General features: G+C 47.6%; 1 protein-coding gene across 1 annotated transcript in view; it reads right to left on the minus strand.

Annotated features, from left to right (window-relative positions):
• ADAMTS3 (ADAM metallopeptidase with thrombospondin type 1 motif 3) overlaps positions 1-23101 on the minus strand; it is a 205460-nt gene that overhangs the window by 95462 nt on the left and 86897 nt on the right. The window contains exon 4 of the mRNA XM_060247412.1: positions 6156-6355. Within this exon, the coding sequence (XP_060103395.1) occupies positions 6156-6355 (200 nt within the window). The remainder of the gene's footprint in view (positions 1-6155; positions 6356-23101) is intronic.

Consider the following 23101-nt stretch of genomic DNA (forward strand, 5'->3'; position numbering starts at 1 on the left):
CCCCCCCCAACACCAAGAATACAGAGCATCACTGCCCCAGACAGAGAGTTCCAACAATACGCTGCGGCTAACAGCCACTGATGGATCTCTGCTCCAGATGTTTATCCAATCCCCTCTTGAAGCTGTCGATGCTGTCAGCCGTTATCACCTCATGTGGCAGTGGATTCCATGTGTTAATCACCTTTTGGGTGAAGAAGGACTTCCTTTTATCCGTTCTAACCTGACTGCTCAGCAATTTCATTGAGTTCCCACGAGCTCTCATACTGTGAGAAAGGGAGAAAAGGACTTGTTTCTCTACCTTCTCTATGCCATGCATAACCTTGTAAACCTCTATTGCGTCATTTAGACTACAGGTTGGTTCTGCAACCCTAATTAATATTATACTGTTTGCTGAATGCCCCCGTCCTCTGGACTGGAGTGACTGTCTCTGTGCAATCCACCTTGAGTCCCGCTGAGAAAAGCGGAATGTAAATAATGTACCGTATTTTTCGGTCCATAAGGCGCTCCGGACCATAGGACGCACCTTCCTCCTGGGGGGCGATCCGCTGCCTCCGCCTCCGATCCCGGCGCTTCCCCTGCGCCTGCCTGCCTGACTCCAGCTCTAACGCTTACAGCAAGCACCAGGATTGCTCCCTCTGCCCTCCGATCCCGGCGCTTGCTTTAAGCATCAGAGCTGAAACCAGGCAGACAGGCACGGAGGAAGCACGCTGCCCTCTCCACAGCCGGCGCTCGCGAAGCGCTGGGTTTGCGGAGGGGGCGGTTGCTTCCTCCGTGCCTGTCTGCCTGGCTCCAGCTCTGATGCTTAAAGCAAGCGCCGGGATCGGAGGGCGGAGGGAGCGATCCTGGCGCTTGCTTTAAGCATCAGAGCTGGAGCCAGGCAGACAGGCACGGAGGAAGCACGCTGCCCCCTCCTCAGCCGGTGCTCGTGAAGCGCTGGGTTTGCGGTGGGGGCAGCGTGGAGCGATCCCAGCGCTTGCTGGAAGCAGAGCTGGAGCCAGGCAGGCAGGCGTGGGAGAAATGCCAGGATCGGAGGCGGAGGCAGCGGATCGCCCCCCCCCCCCTCGGAGGAAGGTACGTCCTATCGTCCCTTCGCTCCGTAAGACGCACACACTTCCCCCCACATACTTTTTTTGGGGGGGGGAGTGCGTCTTATGGTCTGAGAAATACGGTAAGTAAAAAATTTAAAAAGCAGGGTCTCCGTTCAGTGGATCATAGGTGGTGGATCACTTTTATCTGCCCAGACAAGGAACAGCAACTACCCAATAGAAAAAATAAGTGCTCCCCTTGGGAACCAGGGAACACTGGGGATCTGGAGTGCAGGCAGCCAAACTGTGGCTCTTTTACACACATTGTGTGGCCCCGAAGCCCCTCACTGCCCTGTATGGAGAAAGCATTTGTCTCTTTAAATCACTTCTCCAAGCCAAGCAAATCTGTGGCTTGGAGAATGTATTTAAAGTTAAAGTTGCTTTCTTTCTACCTCTTCCTCCCTTTCCCCATCTATCTTCCTCCCTCTCACCCATCTATCCTCCTTCCTTCCTGTCGTGCGGCTCTCAAACATCTGACGTTTATTCTACGTGGCTCTTATGTTAAACAAGTTTGGCCACCCCTGATCTGCAGAATAAAATAAAAAAAGGGAGCTCTTATCGCTCAAGGACTGTGTCTCAATTTGAAGACGTGGAGCATGAGATCCTGCAGACCTCCTGTATAAGGCTGCTTCTCTTGAGGAGAGGAAGGGGGGGGGGCATCTTGTGGCTGGGAGAAGAAGGTACTGTTAGGGCCTTTTTTGTAGCAGGAACTCCTTTGCATATTAGGCCGAATCCCCTTGATGTAGCCAATCTTCCTGGAGCTTACAGTAGGCCCTGTGCTAACAGCCCTGAAAGCTCTTGGAGGATTGGCTCCATCAGGGGTGTGTGGCCTAATATGCAAAGGAGTTCCTGCTACAAAAAAAGCCCTGCTGTTATTGACACAAATGTAGGAGATCCAGCCCTCTGGGACAATCAACCATCTCTGGATGGCCCCTTTCTCGGTGGGGCTTGCCATTGAAGCCTTCCAGAGCTTCTGAAACTCTGAGAAAAGTCATGACAACGGAAAGCTCTAAGGATTTAAAATGCTAGACAGGGTGAAATTAGACATTTCAAAGGAGTGTTCCAGGAGATCACCAGAGGAAACGCTATCCCTCATCCAGCACCTTGGAAAATAACTGTCCTTCGATATGCTCTTTATCAACAGCAGATGGCGGTGTGCTCTTTTCTTAAAAAAAGAAAGACGGGTCATAATTTTACTCCAGATCTGCTTCAGTCGTAAAAACAGTCGGCTCAGCAGTTTGCAGAGTAAAGTGCATTAGCGTTGAAAGTCAATACCCCCAAATGGAAGCATCATTATCCTATCTAAAAGGCAATGCAGGAGATTAATTTGTACGGCTAAATACCCAGTCAAGTCAAGAGACAATCACCCAAGGAATACTCTTCAAGTGCATCGGCTCTCTAATCCGAAAAAACAGATCTGCGCCTTTGAGGCAGATTCTTGGGGCTAGAACCAAAGTGACTCTCAGGGCTTGGGTTCAAATCCTTCCATAAAACTGAACAAAAGAATCCACAAGGAGGACTTACAGGCAAAACTGAATTATTCAAGAAGGCTTTTCTACACGGGCAATAGGGTAGCACAGCACTAAACGATTCACTTGGAGAAATGATTAGGGACTGTGGTCTATTCTACTGTGTGTAGCTTGCTGGGACGACGTAATTTCACATCGTTTAACGTGTCATGTTAACATTTATGCCAGCCGTGGCCAAACGCGCTTAATGTAAGAGCCACAGAGAATAAACATCGCATGTTTGAGAGCCGCAAGACATGAGCATCAGATATTTGAGAGCCACAAGACAGGAAGGAAGGAAGGAAGGAAGGAAGGAAGGAAGGAAGGAAGGAAGGAAGGAAGGAAGGAAGGAAGGAAGGAAGGAAGGAAGGAAGGAAGGAAGGAAGGGAGGGAGGGAGGGAGGGAGGGAGGGAGGGAGGGAGAAGAAGAAGATTGCAGATTTATACCCAGCCCTTCTCTCTGAAACAGAGATTCAGAGCAGCTTACAATCTCCTATATCTTCTCCCCCCACAACAGACACCCTGTGAGGTGGGTGGGGCTGAGAGGGCTTTCCCAGCAGCTGCCCTTTCAAGGACAACTCCTGCCAGAGCTATGGCTGGCCCAAGGCCATTCCAGCAGGTGCCAGTGGAGGAGTGGGGAATCAAACCCGGTTCTCCCAGATAAGAGTCCACACACTTAACCACTACACCAAACTGGCTCCCTTTAGAGAAGGAAGGAAGGAAGGAAGGAAGGAGGGGTAGAAAGAAAGCAACTTTAAATGCATTATGCAAGCCACCAGCTGGCTTGGCAAAGTGATTTAAAGAGAGAAATGTCTTCTCCAAGCCAGCTGATGGGGTGGTGGGGGCTTTAAGTGCCACACAATGTGTGTGAAAGAGTCACACATGGCTCCCAAGCCACAATTTGTCCACCCTTAACTTATGCTTTGCTTCAGTTTTGGGTTTTTTTAGATTTCTGGCTGGGTCTACAATCCAAATCCTTGTGCAGTCCACCTTGAGTCCCAGTGAGAAAGGAGGACTGTAAATGAATGAATGAATTAATGGATGATCAGGGTAACAAAAAGAGGGGAGAAGTTAATCCACCTTGAGTCCCAGTGAGAAAGGGGGACTATGAATGAGTGAATGAATGAATGATCAGGGTAACAAAAAGAGGGGAGAAGTTAATCCACCTTGAGTCCCAGTGAGAAAGGGGGACTATGAATGAGTGAATGAATGAATGAATGATCAGGGTAACAAAAAGATGGGAGAAGTTAATCCACCTTGAGTCCCAGTGAGAAAGGGGGACTATGAATGAGTGAATGAATGAATGAATGATCAGGGTAACAAAAAGAGGGGAGAAGTTAATCCACCTTGAGTTCCAGTGAGAAAGGGGGACTATGAATGAGTGAATGAATGAATGAATGATCAGGGTAACAAAAAGAGGGGAGAAGTTAATCCGCCTTGAGTCCCAGTGAGAAAGGGGGACTATGAATGAGTGAATGAATGAATGATCAGGGTAACAAAAAGAGGGGAGAAGTTAATGCACCTTGAGTCCCAGTGAGAAAGGGGGACTGTGAATGAGTGAATGAATGAATGAATGAATGATCAGGGTAACAAAAAGAGGGGAGAAGTTAATCCGCCTTGAGTCCCAGTGAGAAAGGGGGACTATGAATGAGTGAATGAATGAATGAATGATCAGGGTAACAAAAAGATGGGAGAAGTTAATCCACCTTGAGTCCCAGTGAGAAAGGGGGACTATGAATGAGTGAATGAATGAATGAATGATCAGGGTAACAAAAAGAGGGGAGAAGTTAATCCACCTTGAGTCCCAGTGAGAAAGGGGGACTATGAATGAGTGAATGAATGAATGAATGATCAGGGTAACAAAAAGAGGGGAGAAGTTAATCCGCCTTGAGTCCCAGTGAGAAAGGGGGACTATGAATGAGTGAATGAATGAATGAATGAATGAATGAATGATCAGGGTAACAAAAAGAGGGGAGAAGTTAATCCGCCTTGAGTCCCAGTGAGAAAGGGGGACTATGAATGAGTGAATGAATGAATGAATGAATGAATGAATGAATGATCAGGGTAACAAAAAGAGGGGAGAAGTTAATCCACCTTGAGTTCCATTGAGAATTGGGGACTATGAATGAGTGGGTGAATGAATGAATGAATGATGAGGGTAACAAAAAGAGGGGAGACGTTAACCACCCCAGTGCTGGATCCCCAATCTGGACCCACCCCCCACCCCTGCTCCAATTGCTTCTGACAGCTCTAATACATGCTGGGGGGTTGGGATACCACCATTAGACTTGTCATAAGAATTGCTGATGAGGAAACAAATTCAGTTGGGATGTATCTCATCCAGGCCTACAGAGCAACGTGGATTCCTTTTTATGGTTCAGAAGGGTCCCCTAGCTGATGAGTGTAACTATAGCAGTATCATGACTACAATGACTACAGCAATATATTTAATGCATAATCAACGTCATACATCCATTTGTACTGGGTACAAAAGGAGAGAAGAGCACTGGCCCTGATTTATGCCGTATCTTGGGTGACAAGATTTTTTTTCCCTTGCAAGAATCTAAAATAGACTACTGCAATGTGTTCTGTGTGCAGCTGCCCTTGAAGACTGTTCAGAAGCCACAATATCACCCTACTTCCCCCCCACCCCGTTTTGTTCAGGAATTTTTGTGAGAGTGAAATTAAAAAAACAACAACAATGCATATAGTTCTAAAAGTTACAGGTTAGAAGAATCATAGAATTGGAAGGTACCTCCAGGGTCGTCTAGTCCAACCCCCTGCACAATGTAGGAAATTCACAAATACCTCCCCCTAAGTTCACAGGATCAGCATTGTTGTCAGATGGCCATATAACCTCTGTTTAAAAACCTCCAAGGAAGGAGAGCCCACCACCTTCCAAGAAAGCCTGTTCCACTTAGGAACCGCTCTAACGGTCAGGAAGTGCTTCCTAATGTTGAGCCGGAAACTCTTCTGATTTAATTTCAACCCATTGGTTCTGTTCCTACCTTCTGGGAACACAGAAAACATTTTTGCATCATTCTCAGTATGATAGCCCTTCAAGTACTTGAAGATGGTGATCAAATCACCTCTCAGCCACCTCCTTTCCAGGCTAAACACACCCAGCTCTTTCAACCTTTCTTCATAGGACTTGGTCTCCAGACTCCTCACCATCTTTGTTGCCCTCCTCTGGACCTGTTCCAGCTTGTCTATATCCTTATTAAAATGTGGTGCCCATTTTTAAGAGGATTATGGGTAAAAAAAGTCACAGTCCATGGGTGGTCCATCTAAACCATGAATGCAGAGACTGAGCAAACAGACCACAAACCAGCCCCTGGTGTGTGACAAATTTAGGTCTTTGTCCTTCCCTAGTAACTAGGACAGATATTGGAGAAACAGACAGGCCTACCACATCAAAATCTGGAAAATGCCCCGTTGGGAACATACCACGATTCTAATCAAGTGGACGGGTGGATAGCTAATTGCACCTCTGCCATTAAAAAAGGGAATTTTGAGTCCACAGCTTCCCCCGCCGTCCAGAAACACTGAGGAAACTCACTCACAATATTCATCAGGGTGAGAAGGTAGTTCTGAACGTGTTCTTTGCCATGGAACCGGACAACTGAGTCATCCACCCCGAGAAGCACTTCGATATTGTAGTCGTCGTCCCCAGCATGCCTCCGTTGCCTCAGCGTCTCATTGAGATGTTCTGCCATGCTTGCGTAAGTGGAATCCAGATTCTGTAGGCCTCCGAAATCAGATTCTACGGAGAAACCATAATGAAATATTCCGTTACTAGTAGTTTTCCAAGGGATTCCATGTTTCCTTTTTTTTTTTTCATTCGTTTGGTTTCAGGCCATGCCTACTCAACCGGATTAGGGCTGGATGGAACCCACAAGTTTAGTCTGGAAATAATTTTGACAGTCTGCACTACGCTGCTGAATGACCTCCAGATGTTTGGCTTCTGGGCCCCAGACTGAATCTGGTGGGGACCCCAATCAAACACTCTGGCTGTCTTGCAAAGCACAAATATATGAGGGGCACAGGGTGGTAAATTGTTTGAGGAGGACTTGACTTCCAAGGGGTCATGAAGAAGAAAAATATTCTAAAAACCAGGGCTTTTCTTATAGCAGGAATTCCTTTGCATATTAGGCCACACACCCCTGATGCAGCCAATCCTCCAAGAGCTTACAGGGTTCTTAGTACAGGGCCTACTGTAAGCTCCTGGAGGACTGGCTACATCAGTGGGTGTGGCCGAATATGCAAAGGAGTTCCTGCTACAGATAAAAGCCCTGCTTATCTTCAAGCATAAACTTATCTCGGTTGTGGAAAATCACATATCTTTATGGAATGTGTAATCCTGTATCTATACAGCCAGTAAAAATTAATCACAACTAAGGCTGTTTCCGCAATAGCATTTGCCCTGGAATCACGGCTGTGAGCTAGCTCATGTTAACTCAGCTTAGAGGGAACCCTGGGGCTACTGTCAGATTCTGCACTATCTTATCTGGTGTGGTGGTTTGACCCGCTTCTCACCCCTTTTTTGCACCGCGCCAACGTGATCCTCATTTTGCCAGAAGTTTTCGATTGCCCTGCGCTCGGGGTTCTAGATTCTTGTGCGGAACTCTTGCAAATGCGCAGACAAGCATCCATGGCATTAGAGCACACCCACATCATTCTATGCCCATGATTCCACCCTGTTATTGCGTCATTCACTGGTGCATCCCCCCCTTCCCTTTGAAATCACGCCTGGCAATGAGTGATTTTTTTTAAGAAAAAAGAACTCCAATTTGCGTTACAACACAACATAGTACATAGCAATGTAATGCAAGCCTCATTTTCACAATTCTCTGAACACCAATTTTCATTGTATGCCTCCTCTGTGCTTTTATGGCTTTCCATGTTTTGTTATTTCGTTGTATGCCCCCCCCCCCGGTGCTTTTACGGCTTTCCATGTTTTGTTATGATCTTCAAACATGGGCTTTTAGCTTTTGTTTTTTGCCACGGGAAAAACGTCTCCTCTCTTCCCTCAACCAACCCCCCCACCCCAAACAATCCCATTCATGTTGATATTTGTGCTTCAGTACTGTTTTCAAGAAATAACAGGGTGCTTTAATTCAATGTATATCTTGTTGATCGTGTGCTTGCATGCCCATTGAAACTGACCCGCCATTTTCTGTATTAAACCATGGGGGACAAATGATGGCGGTGGCCTCGGTGGGATTCACAGGCTTGCGAGATCTTGATGCCCCCTGTTCACATTAGAGAATCCTCTACTCACAGTCACAAGCCAGCTAGTGAGCATGTCAGGCCATTTATGGTGTCGCACCCTTTGCATTAACGAGTTTTGCCCGGATTCCGTGGTCCCCGGCTTCAATGATTGCATTGTAACGGGAACAAGCACAGGGAGGGTTTTTTAAAAGAAGGGGGGAAAGGTACATTAAACTTCCGTGTGCGTAGCATGGATGAGTACCCAATCGGGATTTGGCAATGATATGCATGGTGGTCACGTTCATTAATATTCATTATGCCGGAAATCGCTGATCACATTGTAATGCAAACACACACACATGTGGGGGGGGGGAAGGGGTGTAAGGAGGAGAGGAAGGAGGGGAAAATAGCTCCAAATGTGGGGGGAACTCCTCAAGCAACAGTAATGTGGAATCAAAAGACACGGAGCAGATTGAAAGCTGATCTGGGAGAAATCCTCTAATGCGGAATTGGAACAACAGACCTGCAGGGAACAAACCTGCAGTGAAAGGAAGGGAAATGCCAACTGCGGAATCAGCCTAAGTTCTACCAGTCTGAAAAATTAAGTGTGACTAAAGCCCAGTTCCATTGCTTTCAACCAGACTTTATCACCATGGTGTTTTCTTGAACTGTTAATTTCTGGTGCAAGGACAACTGGTGGAGTATAGGACAGAAGCTCCAAGAAGGATAGTTTCAGGGGGCAGCTGTACTGATCTGCAGAAGAACAGCTCGATTTGACTTTGGAAGCACCTTAGAGACCAAAAAGATCTGATGAAGAGAACCATGACTGTTGAAAGGTTATACCCTAAAAACCTCACTGGTCTACGACTCATGCACATGAAGCTGCCTTATACCGAATCAGACCCTTGGTCCATCAAGGTCAGTATTGTCAGCTCAAACTAGCAGCAGCTCTCAGGGGTCTCAGGCTGAAGTCTTTTCCATCACTTACCACTTGATCCTTCTCAGAGTCACCAGGGATTGAACCCTGTGCATTCTGAAGCAGAGACTCTTCCACCAAGCCACATCTCCTACTGGACTCAAATCTGAGAATGATGTTGCGCATAATACTTGTGAGCGGGGGTGGGATTCTAGCAGGAGCTCCTTTGCATATTAAGCCACACACCCCTGATGTAGCTGATCCTCCAAGAGCTTACAAAAAAAAAGAGCCTTGTAAGCTCTTGGAGGATCGGCTACATCAGGGGGTGTGCACTAATATGCAAAGGAGCTCCTGCTAGAATCCCACCTCTGCTTGTGTGACTCCAGTTCCTGGCTCATGAGCTGGGAATTCTCTCTCCCTCCCGGATCCCACTCAGCAACTCAAGGATGCATAAATAACTCTCCCGTCTTTCCCACATCAAGTGGGAAGACTTCCCTCGAGTTGCGAGCTGTCGCTTCTGCGGGTGCAAAACCAGGCCTCGCAAACAAGCCCCACGATTTGACCTCCAGCTCCTTTCATGCTCAAGAATGCACAGGCTGTGATAGCGTACAAGTGGGAAATTCATACCCTGGCTCCACTTTCTAAAAATTGCTCCTCCTGGCAAGGGCCGCTGGCGTGCCACGTCCAATGGAAACATAAGAGTCATGGCATCATATCATTATGCCCGCTGCATGAATGGAAGTGTGTGAATAGGGAGGTCAGGGGAGAAGAAAGAGCCGTCTGCTCCACCTGGGGCCCTTTGGTTTGGCTGCCATTTCCCTCTTTAAATAAGTGGTTTCGTGGTTAGGGGAGAAAGTGGAGAATCCTCCTTTTTGTGTGAGTTGTGTACCTAAGAGGGGAAAGGGCAGAGCGAAGCAATTTCTTTCCCTGAATATTCGGCTAGTTCCTCGGTCGGCAGGGTGAAAGGCAGGGTTGACATACACGGAAAGCCTTGATGAAATATAAGAAGTCATGCAGAAAGAGAGAGACATACGCATACAGAGAGAGAAATTTCGTGCAGCTGCTGAATATATTTCGGGATGAAGGCACTGACCTGCAAAACCAAATACTTCATTATAATCTGCCAGTTTATTATTAAAACATTAAGGGGCACACACACAACGCTGCCTTATACTGAATCAAACCATCAGTCCATCGAAGTCAATATTGTCTACTCTGACTGGCAGCATCTCTCCAGGGTCTCAGGCAAAGGTCTTTCACACCACCTACTGCCTGGTTCTTTTAACTGGAGATGCCGGGGACTGAACCTGGGACCTTCTGCATGCCAAGCAGATGCTCTACCATTGAGCCACAGCCCCTCTCCTGCTATACACACAGACACACTCTCTTTTGCAGAGAACAACCTGACCCAATTCTGAAATCTTGGATTTAAGCCATTTAGGTCAGTGGGGCAAAACAGCTGATTGAACTAATTCTGCTTAACTTGTTTCTGGGTCAATGGGAGACCTTCAGGCTACCATACATCTTCCCAGCTCCTGCATGTGAGCTGCAGTCCTGATGAATCAGAGACCACTCTCCTGAGGCTATGTATTCCAAGAATTTGAAACTACTTTCCCAAGGTCAATGCCCTCCCATCTCACACAATAGGACATGGAGGAATCCCACCTCAGAAACATTCCCTGAAAGATTCAGCTGACATTTCCATGGCAGAGTCTGGTCAGTTTGGTCTAGTGGTTAAGTGTGCAGTCTCTTATCTGGGAGAACCGGGTTTGATTCCCCACTCCTCCACTTGCACCTGCTGGAATGGCCTTGGGTCAGCCATAGCTCTGGCAGAGGTTGTCCTTGAAAGGGCAGCTGCTGTGAGAGCCCTCTCAGCCCCACCCACCTCACAGGGTGTCTGTTGAGATTGTAAACCGCTCTGAGTCTCTGGTTCAGAGAGAAGGGCGGGGTATAAATCCAATATAATCTTCTTGTTGTTGCTGCTTCTTGTTCTTCTTGGGGAGAGGAGGGGAAGAGGCAGATGGAGACTGCAAGTAGTTGACCAGGGAACTGTCCAACACATAGTCTGTAGAAACCAGAATGTAGTTTTGTTGCTTTGCAACTGGGAGGACCACACCTTGACTGCTCAGGAGAAAGGTGGGCATGATGAATGCCTAAGAGCCACCCACTTTACTTGCATCAGTGGTAGAAAGCACTATCAAGTCTCAGCTGATTGATGGAGACTCTGTAACAGGGATGGCCAAATGGTGGCTTGGGAATCACACGTGTCTCTTTCACACATATTGTATGGCTCTCGAAGCCCCCACCACCCTGTCAGCTGGCTTGAAGAAGGCATTTGTCCAGGGGTTGTTTTGTAGAAAAATAGGTGGTGGAGCTCATCCAGGGACTGTTATGCAGCTGCGCCTACTATTCAATGGACAAGGCAGGTAGGTGGGGAGGAAGGGGGGGAACCCTCCGAATGGTTCAGGAGCTGTGCTCCTGTTAGCTCCTGCTGAATTCAAGGCTGCATTTGTCTCTTTAAATCACTTCAAGTCAGCTAGCAACTTGGAGAATGCATTTAAAGTTGCTTTCTTGCCATGTCTCTCTCTCCCACCTTCCTTCCTTCCTTCCTTCCTTCCTTCCTTCCTTCCTTCCTTCCTTCCTTCCTTCCTTCCTTCCTTCCTTCCTTCCTTCCTTCCTTCCTTCCTTCCTTCCTTCCTTCCTTCCTTCCTTCCTTCCTGTCTTGTGGCTCTCAAACATCTGGCATTCATGTCTTGCGGCTCTCACTCATCTGATGTTTATTCAGCAGGGCTCTTCTGATGTTCTTATGAAGGCCTCTGCCTCTCTGCCTTGTTGCTGGTTGGCCACTGTGTGAGACAGGATGCTGGACTAGGTGAACCACTGGTCTGATCTAGCAGGGCTCTTCTTACGTTCTTATGAAGGCCTCAGCCTCTCTGCCCTGTTGAACAAAACTAATGGGAAATATACCAGAAAAGTGGTACGCTGTGGGTGGGCATGAAAGTTTATTCCCTGTAAAAATAATAATAATAATTGCACCAGGTTTCAGGTGGCATGAGGTGTCCTCTGATCTATTCTTCAATGTGGACTCAAAAGCAAGGAGAACATCTACTTCAGGCTGACTCAGAGGGGCACCACTTCTCAGGGGGCATTTGCATAAGCACACAGAAACATTACTGTGAACCCAACTATTCAGCACCAACTGAGAAATTCCACAGTGGCAGTTCAAAGACAGAGAAGGGAGTCAATCAGTGATGTCATTTTTGGAAGGGGACATTTTGGTATGTGTTACTGTAGAAGTAATGCTCAGGTTGAATGCAAGGATACTTAAAAAGGTAAAGGCAGTCCCCTGTGCAAGCATCAGTCGTTTCCGACTCTGGGGTGACGTTCCTTTCACAACGTTTTCACGGCAGATTTTTTACGGGGTGGTTTGCCATTACCTTCCCCAGTCATCCACACTTCCCCCCCCCCCCCCCAGCAAGCTGGGTATTCCATTTACCGACCTCGGAAGGATGGAAGGCTGAGTCAACCTTGAGCTGGCTACCTGGAACCAGCTTCCGCTGGCATCAAGCTCAGGTCATGAGCAGAGGGTTTCGACTGCAGTCCTGCAGCTTTACCACTCTGCACAACTAGCAATAAAGGAAAGAGCATCTCTGACCATCCCAAAAGGTGATGTGGAGGTCCACAGGGCCAGCATGTACAAAAACGGCCATACGGGGGCCGCAGTAGCGGGAATTTGAAAAGATTCAGCAAGCACAAAACAAAACCTGGCTGGATTTAACCCCTTTCCAGAAGAAGAAGAAGATATTGGATTTATATCCTGCCCTATACTCTGTATCTCAGAGTCTCAGAGTAGTTACAATCTCCTTTACTTTTCCCCTCCACACCCTGTGAGGTGGGTGGGGCTGAGAGAGCTCTCCCAGATGCTGCCCTTTCAAGGACAACCTCTGAGAGAGCTATGTCTGACCCAAGGCCATTCCAGCTGCTGCAAGTGGAGGAGTGGGGAATCAAACCCAGTTCTGCCAGATTAGAGTCTGTGCACTTAACTACTACATCAAACTGACTTCCAGGAAGACATCTAACCCCGTTCCAGGATGCTGCTGAAAACTGTGCAAGAGTCATTCCAGAAAGCTTTCCTAAACTCCTGGGAGGCTTTTTGGAAGCCAGATGTAGCATTTGTTAGGGTTGTCAGCCTCCAGGTGGCAGCTGGAGATCTCCAGGGATTATACTTGATCTTCAGTCAACAGAGATCAGTTCATCTGCAGAAAACGGCCGCTCTGGTAGGTGGACTCTATGGTCTTATACCTCATTGAACTCCCTCCCCTCCCCAAACCCCACATTCCTCAGGTTCCCACCCCCCTCCCTAATCCCCAGTTACTTCCCAACCCAGAGCTGGAAACCCTATCTGTGGTTTGAAGAAAGTTTTAAGTTTTTAAAAGTCTTTGTAAGGTGTGTTAAGTCCATCCTGGAGAAACAGGGGTTTCAAAGTATCTTAGGTAAGCAGGAGTGGAATTCTAGCAAGAGCTCCTTTGCATATTAGGCCACACCCCATGATGTAGCCAATCTGCCAAGAGCTTACAAAAAAGAGCCTTGGCAGCTCTTGGAGGGCTGGCTACATCAGAGGGGTGTGGCCTAATATGCAAAGGAGCTCCTGCTAGAATGCCACCTCTGTAAGTAACACCTTTCAACAGCCAAACCTGCTTTGTCATGCATCAGATAAAAATAGATCCAGGTTCACAAAAACTGATGCCCCATGACACTTTGTGATTTTGGATCGTCCGTGCCCCTTTTGATATGAATGGATATTTTCGGAGGACGACCATGAATAATTCCGTGCCCATGTCCCTTGAATAGATGCTATAGTATGTCAAAGAGAGCTCCTTTGAGGTCAAATTCAATTTTTTGCAAGCTTCAGAATAAGGCATAAATGAGCTCTCTCATTAAAAAAGCAAACTTATTTGCATGCCAAGAGCCAAGGGAGCCAAATGGTGCTGTAAACCTGTTTACAGAAAAAGAACCTTCGTCCACGAGCAGCTATTTAAAATTGAAAAGTTATATACGGTTCGCTATACAGCACGAATAGAGGAAGTGGACTCAAAGGACTAAATTTCTGAAACCCCAGGCAAACATAGGCATTGCTTTGCCATTGAAAGAGCCCAAGGCTTAAACTGATCACAGCTAGATTTTCGAGTTTCCTTGAGAAGGAATGAGGTTAAATCACGGCGTTGTGTAACCAATACTTTAAGAGCCACGTGTCTAAAAGTTATCTCCTGGCTTCTGTCTTTCGGTCACGCTCTCGTGTGACCAAGAAAAGGAATCTGGATGAAGCTACGCGAGTTTAGCGCTTGGACTTAAAATTCCCAGTGGCTTCCAATGAATCCAATGGACCAAAGCAAATGAGATGGATGAGCAAGCCTTTTGAAGGGAAGGGAAAAACCAGGAGCATGTTATCATGGTTAAAGACAGTGAGGTATAGTGGTTAGAGAGAGTGCTGTATAGTGGTTCAAAAGAATGTCAAAGGACCTCAAGAGGTCTCAGGAGTTGCTACCTTGTTGAGTTATGTCCTTCCCACATACAAAGCTGCTTTCCAGTCAGGGCTCTTTTTTCTAGCAGGAGCTCCTCTGCTTATTAGGCCATGCCCCCCGATGTAGCCAATCCTCCTGGAGCTTACAGTAGGCCCTATACTGCCCTCTAAGCTCTTGGACGATTGGCTATATCAGGGGGCGTGGCCTAATATGCAGAGGAGCTCCTGCTAGAAAAAGAGCCCTGCTTCCAATGAGTCAGCAATCAGGACCAGGGCTGCCAAGCTCCCACTGGGGGGTGGGGGATCCCCTCGTCTGGAGGACCCCAACCTGTTGGCAGGGAGAAAGCCGCCAGGGGGATCTCCATCCCTGAAGAGCCCCATTGCTGTGCGCCATCCCCGGCATTACGAAGTCACCCAGAAGTGATTTCATTGTGCCGGGGATGGCATGCCGGGGACACTCTAGGACTCACGCTAAAACTCTATAGTACCATAGAGTTTTATCGTGAATCCTAGAGCATCCCTGGCATGATGATATCACTTACGGGTGATGTCATCACACCAAACGCACAAAGCCCGAGAGAGAGAACAGTCACCCATCACAACTTGGCAACCCTAATCAGGACTGGTAGGGGACCAGGGTTCAAGTCCCTACTCAACCAGAAGTTCTGGAGTGCACTTGAGTGCACTTTGCCCTCAATCATGCCTTGAACAGAAGATACTGGATTTACATCCCGCCCTATACTCTGAATCTCAGTCTCAGAGTGATCACAATCTCCTTTACTCCCCCACCCCTCCCACAGTGGACACCCTGTGAGGTAGGTGGGGCCGAGAGAGCTCTCCCAGAAGCTGCCCTTTCAAGGACAACTGTCAAGAGTTATGGCTGACCCAAGGCCATTCCAGCAGCTTCAAGTGGAGGAGTGGGGGATCAAACCCGGTCCTCCCAGATAAGAGTCTGCACACTTAACCACTACACCAAACTGGCTCTCACACCAAACTGGCTCTGAACAGGAAACTATTTTTAAAAGATCTGCAAGTTCAAAATCCCATCAAGTCTGAGAATTCTGCAACAAGTTATTAGGGAATTTGAAGGCTCTGAACCATCAGCTTTAGCCTTCCAACTACAGTATGGGCATCTCGAATAGAAATGAAGCAGGAAACGTCCAGAGTGCAGGACAGTCAGCAACATGCGCAAAGACTGGAGTGGTTTTTCAGCAGGAGCAAAGGAGCTGGATTTTCGCCAGCTGCGCACGAAAGAATGCCTATGAGATCATTCCTCCAATGACTCTTTCTTCCATACACCTGACATAATATGAACCAGTTTGGTATTGACATTTGCTGGAAACTCCATTCACATTTTTTTTTTTTACAGTTCTTTAAGCAAAGCCAGCTGTTGCCATTGATGGCTTTCTGCAAAGAAAAAGTATGCCAAGGAAAAAGAGCACGGTGCATTTTGTCCCATTAAAGCATACCTACACATGCAATGCGGATTCTAGTTAAACAAAGACAGCTTTCGATTAACGGTAACCATCACATCTATTCCAATAGATCCTGCTAAAAGATAGCAGCATTTCACCCCGACTCAATTTTCTTGGTAGTTCTTGGTGAGGGCAAAACACTGGTAGGATTTATTCTAAGGAAGTCAATGTTTCATAAGAACATAAGAGAAGCCATGTTGGATCAAGCCAGTTGCCCATCCAGTCCAACACTCTGTGTTACACAGGGGCCAAAAAACCCCAACTGCCATCAGGAGGTCCACCAGTGGGGCTAGAAGCGGAGAGCCAGTTTGGTGTAGTGGTTAAGTGCGCGGACTCTTATCTGGGAGAACCGAGTTTGATTCCCCACTCCTCCAGTTGCACCTGCTGGCATGGCCTTGGGTCAGCCATAGCTCTGGCAGAGGTTGTCCTTGAAAGGGCAGCTGCTGTGAGAGCCCTCTCCAGCCCCACCCACCTCACAGGGTGTCTGTTGTGGGGGAGGAAGGTAAAGGAGATTGTGAGCCGCTCTGAGGCTCTTCGGAGTGGAGGGCGGGATATAAATCCAATATCTTCTTCTTTTTCTTCCCACTGTGCCCCCCCGCAAGCACAAGAATACAGAGCATCACTGCCCCAGACAGAGAGTTCCAACAATAAGCTGTGGCTAATATCCACTGATGGACCTCTGCTCCGGATGCTTATCCAATCCACTCTTGAAGCTGTCTTTCCATAAATGTTTCTAGTCTTAAACCTTATGAAGCCATCTTCTCCTGTATCAGACTATCAGACCAACACTGTCCTGACTAAATTAACATGCGGAATACGCTGCTGTTGGAAGTGGTGGCAGCAACAAGCATAGACAGCTTCAAGAGCAGATTGGATTGGATTGGATAAACATATGGAGCAGAGATTTATCATTTATTAGCCATAAGATATAGATGGAACACCATGTCTGAGGAGGTGATACTTCATATTTTTGGCGCTTGGGAGGCAGCAGCAGGAGGGCTTCTGGAGTTCTGGCTCCATTGGTGGACCTCCTGGTGGCACTTATGTGTGGCCATTGCATGACACAGAGTGTGGGATTGGATGGGCCATTGTCCTAATCCAACATGGCTTCTCTTATGTTCTTATGGCTAGCTGCAGCTCTCCACAATCCGACGCATGGAAGGGGATTTAGCTGGACCTGCTACCTGATCAGTATAAAAGTACATGGCTTTAGCATATGGAGGCTGTGGTACAGCACCACCTAGCAAGTTGCATACGGATGCGGCCGTTTTCTCACATTGGGCTACAAGAGCCCCGTAACCATGGGGCACTTTAAGGGGCGGAGTGTGTGAGAAGACAGAAAAGGACCCCAGCCCCTTGAAGGGGTCAGAACCTCCAGATACAAGGGATTTAAGCGCAGCTGACCGGGACTCAGGGGTGGATGAGAGGAATCTGGGAGGCTAAGCTGCAGAGCGAGGAGGAACCTCAGTGTCTCCAGGAAGGCAGCACGGGGTCTGTTGGTTGCTCATGAAATAAACACAGCAAGCAAACGTCGTCTCAGGTCTGCTTCTTTCCCACTGCAGAGGTTACGTTTCAGCCTTTGATTACCCTCTCCTTCTCCAAAGATCCTAAGAAACTCAGTTTAGTAACTATCGGGGCACATTTTATCTGATCAACATGTAGTGAAGAAAAAAAAAAATCAACTGTCGTATTACCTAAAACAGCAGCCCCCGATCTTTTTGGCACCAGGGACCAGTTTTGTGGAAGACAATTTTTCTACGGACCGCTGGGGGTAGGGGTGCTGGTTTTTTTGTTGCCCCAGGCTGTCCTCGTGCCCACACCCCGTCCCTGCCCCCATGGGGGTCTTTAAACGAGGGTTAGGTAAAGGTCACTGCCGCGCTGCCCCTTTCCCCTGGGACCTGGGCGAATGAAAGAGGCAGTGCTTTGGAGTGAGGCTGCACTGCCTCTTTCATCCACCTGGGATCCCCTCATTCCGTGGCCCAGTTGGTAACAGGCCACGGACTCGTACCCAGGCCTCAGATTCAGTGGGAGCTTACAGGAGTGCAACTCCTGAGCCTTTCTGGGAGTTCCACCTCCTCCTTCTGAGAGTCTCACCTCCTTGTCCACTGAATAGTATGTTCAGCTGTGTAACAGTCCCTGGATGACCTTCGTCACCTATTTTTCTACAAAACGACCCCTGCTGGTACCGGTCCACGGCCCGGGGGTTGGGGACCCCTGACCTAGAAGATACAGTTTCCAGAGTCAGATCTTGGTTTCCAAAAGGAACCTGGGCTGCTGAAGAGGACAAGAAAACAGGTTTGTCCTCCTCCTCCCTCTCACTTAAATATGCAGGTCTCCATCTCTTCTTTCCTTTAATGCCATCCTTAGCAAAACCTGACTCCTATCTCCCCCCCCCCCGCAAAAAAAAGGCTTCAAACTAATCCATTTGCATTTACAGAGGTCGATCAATAACTCATGCAGACACCCGACATATTGCAGATGAACCGCTAATGTACTTTGAACGAATTGGCTTAATCAGCAGGGTTTTATTCAGCGAATCAGTTCTCGCTCACCCCTGGTTGCTTTTGGATCCTGTTCATTGTCATCCGAAGCTTTGGAAGCTAAAACTAGAATTGCATTAACCTTCTCCCGCCCCCCCCCCGCCCCCCGCAACACTATTTCTTGGCCAACCATTGCTTTAACAACATGCTTCAATAAATGGTAAGGGGGTTTATGAGCTTAGTTAAAAGGAAATAGGATTTCCTGCGGTTGACATTAAGCAAGCTGGCGTGTCTTAAGCAGCAGCAGCAGCAGCAGCAGAGGGCTGGGTCAGCTCACCCAGATGAAATAATGGCCACCCCTCATCTACATTAAAAGGGACCCTGGGGTCCTTGCCATTGTGCACCTCCCAACAACTCAACAGCGAATCAGCCAACACAACTTTGACCGTACAGACAGCTCAAGATGGGTAGCCACGCCAGTCTGCTTATAGCAGTAGAAAAGAGCAATAGCCCAGCCGTTGAAGAAGTGTGCAATGACACATGAAATCTCTTACCCGGCCACAAATTCTGTTAGTCTTTATGGTGCGCTCCTGAACTCTGGATCTTTTCTACAGACAGTAGAAGTGACTAGTGAGCAGTAGTGAGCAGTGACTCATCACGAAAGCTCATCCCCTGCCACAGATTTTGCTAGAGTGTCCAAGAAAACCACAGAGTTTTCCCGGAAACGCCTAGAGTGGCTGGTGTGCGATGTCGCCTGCGCAATGACATCACTTGCGGGTGATGCCATCACACTGCACACACTTTGCGCACACAAAAAAGTCCCCCACCAGAGGCTGGGGTGGGGGAAGGGGACTTGGCAACCCTACTTGGACTTCTTCTGTGGTCTTCCATCCAAGCACTAACCAGGGCTGATACTGCTTCTGAGATCTAAGGAGATCAGGCTAGCCTAAATAATCCAGGTCAGGGGGAGAAGATACAGGATGGAATAGAAGCAGGGCTTTTTTGTAGCAGGAACTCCTTTGCATATTAGGCCACTCCACCCTGATGTAGCCAATCCTCCAAGAGCTTTTAGCACAGGGCCTGCTGTAAGCACCAGGAGGATTGGCTACATCGGGGGGAGTGGCCTAATATGCAAAGGAGTTCCTGCTACAAAAAAAGTCCTGAATATAAAGATCTATTGTTTTGTTCTAATTGACATTGCTCTTGGACGTCTTTAAAAAGTTCCATTTGGTAGAAATCTCCCTAATATATTCAAAAACACATTAGCGTAAAGAGTGACGGTATCTTGAACATGGCCTACTTAAACTGATTTCTGAAAGTACGACATGGAACTTCCATTAAGGAATTATGCCATTTTCGCTCTTTAACAAAAACTGCTGTATCCATTTCTCAAAAATCAGTTTTTAAAAAAAAACCTAGAATAAATCATTATGAAGTGTTCAGAGAGTTTGGTAGAAAAAGAACCTAGATAACTTAAAAATCAAATTTAAGCCAGAATTCTTTTAGAGTTTTTTAATTATTATTTTTTTCAATAACAACTCCTCGAATTGCATCACAAACTCATTCAACAATACTTCTGGATTTCAAAAGCTGTTAAATATATTTAATGCAGGGCTTTTTTTTTGGAACAGGGACTCCTTTGCGTATTAGGCCACACACCCCTGATGTAGCTAATCCTCCAAGAGCTTACAGGGCTCAGAACAGGGCCTACTGCAAGCTCCAGGAGGATTGGCTACCTCAGGGGTGTGTGGCCTAATATGCAAAGGAGTTCCTGCTACAAAAAAAGGGTCCTGATTTAATGAGGGTGTGAAATGCCAAGCAAAACAGGAGTCTCAGGGTTGACCAATTAACTGGTTAAATATTCCAGATTTTTCATAAAGTCAGGACTTTATTGGGGTTAGGAAGTCGATTCAGTCGACTCACATTGAAGGATGTAGACAGGGTCCTGGCTGCAGTGAAGCCTACTACCTGCCCCCTGGACCCCTGCCCATCCTGGCTTGTGAAGGCTTGCCAGGATGATGTCAGAACTTCTCTAGGTGACATTGTCAACTTGTCTCTGACAAGCGGGAGATTCCCAGAGAAGTTAAAGGAGGCGGAAATTCGGCCACTTTTGAAAAAACCCTCGCTGGACCCTACGGTTCTAACCAACTACCACCCAGTTTCGAATTCATCATTTCCGGGAAAGGTAGTGGAGAAAGCAGTGGTGGAGCAGCTACAGGTTTTCCTGGATGAAACATCCACCCTGGACCCATTCCAGTTGCCGCCCAGGCCATGGGACAGAGACGGTACTAGTCACCCTCACAGATGACCTAAGAAGACATCTGGACCAAGGCGGGTCAGCGCTGCTGATTCTTCTCAACCTATCAGCAGCGTTTGACACAGTTGACTATGATCTATTGACCCACCGCCTTGCTGTCACCGGAATATGGGGGACAGCCTTGCAATGGTTTTCCTCCTTTCTCCGGGAACGGGGACAAAGGGTGATGCTTGGCAAGCGGACCTCCCTGTGGCACCCACTTCTATGTGGAATGCCGCAGGGAGCTATTCTCTCACCCATATATTTAACATTTATATGCGTCCCCTTGCCCAGATTGCCCAAGGTTTTGGGCTGGGTTGTCACCAGTATGCTGATGACACCCAGCTCTATCTATTGATGGATGGCAGACCGCCTTCTGTCCCTGAACACCTGTTCGAGGCATTAGGAGCCGTAGCAGGATGGCTATAGCAGAGCCGACTGAAATTAAATCCAGCTAAGATGGAGGTCCTGTGCCTGAGTCAAGGGGGGAGGGGTTGTGTACCCAGCTCCCAACCTTGGATGGCGTGGTTTTAGTGCCAACCCAACAGATGAAGAGCTTGGGAGTGATCTTGGATGCCTCACTCTCCATGGAGGCCCAGGTCGCGGCAGCTGCCAGGTCTGCCTTCCACCATCTATGGCAGATCAGGCAACTAGCGCCATATCTCTCCCCCCAAGATTTGGCCACAGTGACTCATGCAATGGTCACTTCCAGATTAGATTACTGTAACTTGTTCAACACTGGCTTGCCCTTGAAGCTGATCCGGAAACTGCAGCGGGTGAAGAATGCGGCAGCCCGCCTGCTGACTGCATCACCTATACAGGTGAGCATGCGGCCAGTGGTCCGTGGCATGCACTGGCTGCCTACAGAGTACCGGATCTGCTTCAAGGTGTTAGTTCTGACTTTCAAAGCCTTACGCGGCCTGGGACCAGCATACCTGCGGAACCGTCTCTTCCCGTATATGCCCCGGAGGCTTCGTTCAGCCTCCCAGGATAGGCTGACTGTCCCTGGCCCAAGAGATGCCCGTCTTGCCTCTACCAGGTCCTGGCCCCAACCTGGTGGAATCAGCTCCCTATAGAGATCCGGGCCCTACCTGGCTTACTAGCCTTTTGTAGGGCCTGTAAAATGGAGCTGTTCCACCAGTTCTTCGGGTGAGGCGGCAGGTATCTGCCCACTAGATCGGTCGGCCTCCTCTACTGTATATCCTACTGCGCTGACTTGCTGCACTGTCCAGCTGCACCATCTCATTATAATTGTTCTGCTGAGCTATTTCGTGTATGGAATAACTGTAATTGCTTTTTATTAATATATGATTTTATTGTGATTTTAATTATGTCGTGCTCCTCTCTGAGCCCCTATGGGGGAATGGGCAGAATATAAATAAACTAATAATAATAATAATAATTGGGGTTAGGAAGGGATCTCCTTCCAGGCTGGATTGGCCCAGGAATCCTGGAGGTTATTTGCCTTCCTCTGGGCATAGAGAAGGGGGCGTTACTGGAGGAGTTGTGTGGCGGGTGGGGGGGAGAGGCAGTGAATTTCCAGAATTGTGAATGGGGTTGGACTAGATGACTCTGGGATCCCTTCCATAAGAACATAAGAGAAACTATGTTGGATCAGGTCAACGGCCCATCCAGTCCAACACTCTGTGGCCAAAAATTTATATATATATATATATATATATATATATATATATATATATATATACACACACGCACACACACTGTGGCTAATACTTCTTAGGTTCGCCATAGCTGTCCTCCCATCTATCCTTTGTGGCTAATAGCCACTGATGGACCTCTGCTCTATATTTTTATCTAACCCCCTCTTGAAGCCGTCTATGCCTGTAGCCGCCACCACCTCCTGTGGCAGTGAATTCCACTTGTTAATCACCCTTTGGGTGAAGAAGCACCTCCTTTTATTCGTTCTAACCTGACTGCTCAGCAATTTCATTGAATGCCCACGAGTTCTTGTATTGTGAGAAAGGAAGAAAAGGACTTCTTTCTCTACCTTCTCCATCCCATGCATAATCTTGTAAACCTCTATCATGTCACCCCGCAGTCGACGTTTCTCCAAGCTAAAGAGCCCCAAGCATTTTAATCTTTCTTCATAGGGAAAGTGTTCCAAACCTGAAATCATTCTAGTTGCCCTTTTCTGTACTTTCCCCAATGATATAATATCCTTTTTGAGGTGTGGTGACCAGCTCTCTTTTTCTATGTTTTACCCTGCGAATTCTGGAATGCATACTCCCTACTGTATATCGCTACATGTCTTGAAAACACATATATATGATTAGGCCTTGTGATGCAAGTTTGTACCCAATATGCATTAACCAATTATAGTAACCAGTGATAATAATAGTGTTTCTTTTTATGAAGAAAAAAAAGACGACTGCAGATTTATACCCTGCCCTTCTCTCTGAATCAGAGACTCAGAGAGGCCTACAATCTCCAATATCTTCCCCCCACCACCACAACAGACACCCTGTGAGGTGGGTGGGGCTGAGAGGGCTCTCACAGCAGCTGTCCTTTCAAGGACAACCTCTGCCAGAGCTATGTCTCACCCAAGGCCATTCCAGCAGCTGAAAGTGGAGGAGTGGGGAATCAAACCCG

The sequence above is a fragment of the Heteronotia binoei genome, chromosome 9, assembly GCF_032191835.1.
Source record: "Heteronotia binoei isolate CCM8104 ecotype False Entrance Well chromosome 9, APGP_CSIRO_Hbin_v1, whole genome shotgun sequence".
Lineage (NCBI taxonomy): Eukaryota > Metazoa > Chordata > Lepidosauria > Squamata > Gekkonidae > Heteronotia > Heteronotia binoei.